The sequence below is a fragment of the Limulus polyphemus genome, unplaced genomic scaffold (assembly GCF_000517525.1).
Source record: "Limulus polyphemus unplaced genomic scaffold, Limulus_polyphemus-2.1.2 Scaffold1080, whole genome shotgun sequence".
NCBI classification, from domain to species: Eukaryota; Metazoa; Arthropoda; class Merostomata; order Xiphosura; family Limulidae; genus Limulus; species Limulus polyphemus.
The window spans coordinates 18,792-26,298 of record NW_013666690.1 but is presented as its reverse complement, the minus strand read 5'-3'; the positions used below and the strand labels follow the sequence as shown (position 1 = coordinate 26,298).

At 32.5% G+C, this 7,507-nt stretch overlaps 1 protein-coding gene across 4 annotated transcripts in view; it reads right to left on the bottom strand.

Annotated features, from left to right (window-relative positions):
* The window catches only part of LOC106462044 (nicotinamide N-methyltransferase-like), a 25,671-nt gene that overhangs the window by 1,880 nt on the left and 16,284 nt on the right, over nt 1-7,507 (bottom strand). For all 4 annotated transcript variants that reach the window (XM_013921917.2, XM_013921918.2, XM_013921920.2 and 1 more), the window contains one exon: nt 5,639-5,849. In XM_013921917.2, coding sequence (XP_013777371.1) covers nt 5,639-5,849 — 211 coding nt within the window. The remainder of the gene's footprint in view (nt 1-5,638; nt 5,850-7,507) is intronic.

The following is a 7,507-nucleotide window of genomic DNA, read 5'->3' as shown; positions in this document are numbered from 1 at the left end:
CGTGGACAAGAACACAACGTTGTTCCAGGATTATGGAGCACCGTGTCACACTGCTAGAAACACCCAAAAGTGGCAGGAAGAAAAGAAGTTGCTCTGGCCGAGCCAATCTCCTGACATGAACCCCATCGAAAACCTCTGGGCCATACTCGACCGGCAAGTCAAGAAACAACCAAAAAAACCAACTTTGATGAGCGATCTACTCCAAGTTTTGAAGCAAGAGTGGGCGAAAATCGCACAATCTAAAGTTGACGAGATGATTCTCACGATGCCTCAAAGGATCAACGAACTCCACGAAGCGAAAGGAAGATCTACTAGATATTAATCAAGTTATAAATATATCAATTCACAGATATAATTTGGAAAAAAAATATCATTACAGCTAAAACTGATATGGCCACAACACCATAAGCGATGTAAGCAACTTCCAGATTAAAGATTCATGGTGATTACACCAAGAGAAGTCACGCCAATCGGAACATCCTAACGATCATTACTATAAACCAATCATATTAATTCTTATTAGCTGTGACCACACTGTGTAGATATGTACGAAAAAATTTCGAAAATTTCCATTGGCGTATATCTGTAGATTAAATCTCAATAAATGGTAACTAGTTCCTATACTGATTGCTATTTTAAATCACAGAAAACTAAAAGTGAGAAACCTAATGTTTTTGTTTCATTATATTCTTATATGAATTTGTTTATTTGTTTGTTTTGAATTTCGCGCAAAGCTACACGAGAGCTATCTGCGCTAGCCGTCCCTAATTTAGCAGTGTAAGACTAGAGGAAAGGCAACTAGTCATCACCACCCACCGCCAACTCTTGGAATACTCTTTTACCAACGAATAGTGGGAATGACCATAACATTATAATGCCCCCACGGCGGAAAGGGCGAGCATGTTTGTTGGTATTGGAAGTCAAGCGTCCTAACCACCTGGCCATGCCGGGCCACACTTATATGAAATAACTATAAACGGTTTAATTTCTTATTCCGCTGTCTTCAAGGAGGTGGGATACAAATTAACACGTAGAATATATAGCTGAGAAAGCAAATGTAAACAAGGATGATGACCAGATTTTACTGAAAGTATGCATCCTTACAAGTTGGAAAAGGGGGGAGGACATGTTACAATATCGCGTATGTTTTCCATTGTAATAGCTGCATTAACCTTAAACAAAATATTCTAATCTGCTGATTGAAACTAAAATGAAACAAGTTCAGCAGTGTTTAATGTAAAGTATTAAAGTTCACAGTTCACGGTAGAAATCTCTTAAAATTGGGCCAGCGGTGTTTACAATTTTGGTTTGTACGTCAGCCGATGGGTCATACTTTCTACAGCAGTACATGTTTTAGTGTAATTTACATACACACACACATTTTACATCCTAGGTTAATTTAATATAACGTAACGTAACCTACGGACAAGAAGGACTATTCCATCCTTCAAAGCTGTCCTTGCACTCTTCTTGGGAAAGTAAAGACTTTAAACCCATCCTTTACTTTTCATGAAATCATTCATTCTTTTCTTAAAACTCCTGTAAAGTGCTGGCCTTCACTGCTATTGACAGCAAAAAAATTCCATAAATAAATCGCTCTGTGAGAAGAAGTTAACTGTCGTAACTGGAACATAGCATATATGTTCCAAATGTTAAACTTGCGTCTCCTCGTCATATCATTTTCAGAATATATCACAAAGAAACCAGAGGCCTTTATCCTATGAATCCCCAGATAATCTTGTAACTTCAACAAAGTCAGCTAGATTTACAACCATAAATAAGTTAAGAGATCTTAACCTATTCCTTTTGACAACCTTTCTATTCCTGGTTCATCATAGTTGCCATCCTTTGATTCCTTTCCAGTAAGCCAATATATTTTCTTAGATAAGGAAACCAAAACCGTATTCTAAATGAGGCAGAACTAGTGAATTGTATAAAGATAATTTTAACTTGTAATCAATATGACTACAAGTGCACAATAAAATTCTACTGTCTTTGATAATAGAAACAGATCATTGGTTCGATGGCTTCAGTGACTTATCCACTGTTATGTCAAGATCCTTTTCTTCATTTATTCTATCCGGGTGGTTCCCATCTGTATAAAAAATGGGATCTACATCATAATAACAAATGCACGTACTATTAATAAAGATTCTTTGCCCAACTTACACTGATTCAAATCATTATGTAATACCGGAATACCATCCAAACAGCAGATAAGATATCCAAAAGTTGAATGTTATCAGCAAACTTCACTAAATAGCTAATTACGCCCCTATTAATCTATAAATAAAGCAGTGACTCCAGCCAAATTTGAAAAATGGGGAACACCGTCGTGTATTGTCACAACTGTCCCAAATGCTGGAATGCCGGTATTTTTATGTTTCTACACACATTTAAACATTCTTACGTCACATTAAAAACAGTACCTTCGTATCTGTTTTAGATGACAAGAAAGAAGTCAAAATGTGATAAAATTATTGTTCTTCGACTTCTTGAGCAAATTTTTTTATGTCTTCCACCTAAGAGGCTGCAGTCCATTCTTTTTATAAGAAGCCACTCTGCACCTCTCATAAGTCTAAGAGTATTAAATAACTTATAACGCGGAATCTTGAATCGAAACAAGTTTCATTAATTCCCATAATGTTATGTTCTTCCATTTAAGCTACAGCCCTGAACCAGGTCATTTCATTAATAATACAACTAAAATTATAATGATATCAACTAAGATTTTACTTTTGAGCCTACTTTGATGTTCCGGTTGTCTTCCATGGCTTCATATATTTCTATAGCCATATATAATATTCAGATAACCTGTCCAGATAACATTTACGCCATTTATAACCACATAAAGCAGTTTTAAAGAATCGCAATGAAATGTTATTTTTTCCTGGATGCCCCGTTGTTTTCTTAAACAATATACGATGGAACGCAAAAAATCCTAAAAAACCTTATACTGTCTTTTATTTTATCCCACTCTTTTGTGTGAGGCATGATTTATGAAATAAGCCAAAGCGTTGGTCAAAATGATTAAAATCAGTGGATTAATACAATTTAAATTGAATTTAACAGTATTCTGATATTTATTCATAATCCTATTTGTGAAAAATCAAAATACGTAATCTTTAAAGATACTGAGGATCATTAGTACCTGTTCTGTGCAGTGAAGTAAGATTTAAAAAACAACCGCTAAAACTTGGAATACCTTGGATTTGTTGATGAGTATCATTTCTAAAAGGGAAATAACTATTAAGCAAATTTCAAAGAAGAGCCACTTCCTTTAAATCAATCGGGAATGCCAGATGGTTAATAGTATCCAGAAATTCTGTTAATTGTTAAATGTTAGGTTTTATTTTATTCACTAGGTAGGGATAGATAAAAGGAAACCACATCAAAATTAAAAAGAATGCTTATGGCTGTAGGATTAGCTGATACCAGTTTCAAAAGTCCATGTAAACATTTTTGATACTGTCGATGGTGTTGGTATTCTTCAATACAACATTTGCTTTGAGCAGTTCAAAATGTGCCTATCATGACCTTCTGTAGTGTTTTATTCAAGATGTAATTAAGTAACTTTATAATTAATTTATGTGAATAAACTTGAGATGGAAATATAATTAATAACTCAATTTACAATATTATCTAAGCTTTCAGTTCTTGATTTCAAAGAGCAAGATATAAAAAAATTCAACTTTTATTTTTCTGAGTCTCGTGACGCATCACATGTTCTAATTTCTCCACTTCAGAACTTTATTACATTAAAAGTAGGTTGATACACTTTCCTACTAAAAAGAAACACAAATTGAACATAATTAAAAGCAGAAATCAAAATTTTTCGCCATCTACAATATTTATTTCCTGAGATATAGATAAATTTGTCAACCTTCTCATATATCTTTCTATCTGGCTTTCGAGATTATTTTGCTAATCAGTGTTACAGTGCTGATGGGCATGTTTATAACCAATATGAAGAGAAGGGTTCTCTTCTACATAAAGCTTATTACAAGTGTTGGAATCTGGCGGTCATAGAATAACAGCCTGTCTTAGTTTTTGTTTACGAACACCAATATTACTATCTATAATGGTCTTTTTTTAACCTATGTATAGCTTACTTAGAAAGCTAGCTACATTATAGTAGTTTTGGGATATTTTATTCTAATGACTGATATTGTTTTTTATTCTAAATGCATATTTTAAAGAGCTACAATAATTATTTTTGGACATTCACATTTGTGAGACTCGTCGAAGCTGAGGAAAGATTGGCTTTAATTTTTCCTCGAGTACACACAGTGAGTTCTACAAATCGTTTATTTTTTGGACATTTTTATTTATTTTTATGTATACTTTAGCAAAAGTAACTAAAGTCTAAAAACCATAAACTTCTCATCTTATCCTACCAGAATTCAATAAAACATCTAAAACTTTACAAGGTCGAGTCTAAGCACAGCACTTCCTGTTTATGGTAAGGTCTACATAAACAACTAATGGGCCACACTGTGAGTTAATGCTTTAGAAGGGAGAATTACTGCTCCAGTGTTAAAGACAATAAAATTAGAAGAAAACAGGTGTAGAAAGATTAACAGTTGAAACTCCTAAAGTAAGTGATCAATACTGCAATCAGTGCAGAGGAAAAAAGGGTATTACTCATTTCATTTCTTTTGTTTTTCAACGTTTCGTTTCACTTTACCCTGATGATTTACTTACAGTTTCCGCTAGAGTAGAGCAACTAAAAAAACAGAATACAAAGTTTTACCGACAAACACATTTAATATTCATTAAGGATGTTTTGAAATTAATCAAATGAAATGTGTAAAGTGTACGATCAAAAAAGTGTTTTAATCTTTAGGAGCAAAGTCTTCGAAAATTCACACAAAAATCTTTAGTACAAATACTTATCAATAATTCAGGAGTTTGTATACAGCGGACTTTTGATATTTACTAAAAGCTTGTAAACTTAAACTTTCGTGAAGATAAACTTGTTAAAGTTAGAGTTGAAGTAAGTATATTTTTCCAAATACGGATTGGTCAAATTAATGTAATTAAATATTTACTAAGTTTCTGATTCGGGATATTAATATTAAAGATTAACTTATAGATATTTACTTAAATATTAATGTTTAGTGAAGAACCTAATGAACTGCATAATTTATTCAAAAATACAATAACAGCAACTTTTACAATAAGCAAGTTCTGATTTTAATAATTACACTGTTTCGATTCGTATATCGAGTCATCATAAGGTGAGGTGTAAATATAGTAAATAATCGTTTCTTTTCTTAGATTTTTGTCTTTGGTTCCAAACAACTTTCTAATATAATGAATTTCGAATTATTTTTAGCATTAGAGACTACTTCTACAGTGTATTGCATGAGCTATATTTCAAGAATAATACTTCGTTGACCCATGGCTATACAATTTTGTTGAAACACTGCTTTATATGGGCTATAAGTTATTTTCAATTTTGAGGAAACTATCCCAACGGGCAAGTATACGTTCTGCGACATAAAGTAGAACAAATATTGGATTTCTAACTGTTTTTTTATAAGTATTATTTTATTGTTATTATAAATGTTTTACAAAGATTACTATGCATTAGTCTTGCTCAAATCGAATCACAAATGAGTTAAATAGAACTTACCTAAATTTCTCCATATTAGCGACAAATCGGAAGAATATGGTCCAGTCCAAAGCTTGTGCATCCTTATTCAGCCATTTTCTGATTTCCTCGCGATTTTTCTCTGTGTAATCACTAGACACCAGAGTATCAAAATGGTGACTAGCAGAAATCAATGAGTGAACAGTTGGACCTGACCCAATCTCCAGACATCGTTTGCCTTCATTGAATTTTTCTAAAGTACACAATTTGAATAGAGCTATATGACTTCAATCAATTTTCTAATCAAAAAATTCATTCTAGTTTGATTATTAAGGATCTTTATTGTTACTGACACTTTTTTATAGATTATATGAGGAATAACAAACAAACTACAAACAAGATAACTAGAAGTAACTAGTTTCTACAGTTTCAGTCATTATAAGTACATGTTTTTGATACTCTGCTGCTTTACATTTCGTATTTTTGGTTACTGGAATAACTGTTTTTGAAATATGCAAATTTCCTGTAAATATCGCAACATCTAAGCATCCTCTTGCAATAACTTGAGTCAATCGAGTATTTTGTGGGTAAATTTCATCACGAAGAAGCACATGTATACAAATAATAATGTTATTATTAAGAACTGCAATAAAGAAGTAGATAATAATCTATAATAATAAAAGGGCATGTCTGTGTGTGTGTGACCGCCATAGCTTCAAGAGGAAAGAATAAAAAACTTAAATTTTGCACCCATACTAAGTGGACCCTGAGGGTGTACAACTGGGTGTTATTATTTATCTTATACACGTGCGTGAGCGCATGCACGCCCCATAATATACCCTGTAGTAGATCAGTTAGATTAACAGCTTCAAACATATAGAAAAACCAGTGTGTTTTGGTAACAATACATTCCAACAATGGCTTTTATGTCATGTTGCTCAGCAAGAAAAGTATAACCTAGTATTATTGTTAGTTTATGTACTGAAAGTATAGGATTATATGTATAAACAAACAAAACTGTAAAAAAAAATATTGAATTCTTAATTTATAGTTTCCGTTAATTAAAGAGGTTTTTTTATATTAAAAACGTTGGTGATATAACAGAAAGTACCTTAATTCAGAAACGATTTAAATATAAAATTGGCTCGATATTTTTACTTTCTTGGTAAATTTTATGCACTTGGCTCTAAGCTCGGTTATCTCACACTATGTCTTTACTTTAGGCTTATTTATTAATTTCATTAAATCATACCAACATTTAAAACACTTACAAGATTTCATGGCAACTCCATTCACGGCCCCCTTGCACCTCCGTCACTAAAATCGTAATGGGCAGACAGTAATTGAACTATTCTATTTCGTTAAATGTATGTTGGCTTTTATGATTCCTTTTATTTCAAAAAATCAAGCGTGAAGTGACGCGACACACACTGGCTTTTTTATAAGTTAGATAACGTGACATATAGTGTCATCTATAACTATCTATAATAAGTTTATAAACTTTGTTTAAAAGAACATGTCTTTATGTGCCCGCCATAGCCCCAATAAAATCACAGACAGAAAACACGTTCTTTTATTATTATAGACTAGCAAAAGTAACTTCAAATATTTTGCAGATGGCTTCTATGAAAAGAAAAAGTCTGAAAGAAGCTAACGTAAAAGAAGTCGTCTTGCAATGGCTACAGCCTGTGCTTAGGAAACCCAAAAACAACATGATAAAAGACAAACAATGAAGAGACAAGCCATGGCTGCTGTAAGAGCGATTGAAACTGCAGGACAGTGAGCAGTTAGACAAGTTCTTTGATAATGAATAATTTTTAATTTACTGTACTTTCTTTACGACGTTTTATGTTTCTGGGAAATAAAAATGTTTAAAATTAATTTTTTACTGTTCTTTTTTATTTGTCTTTG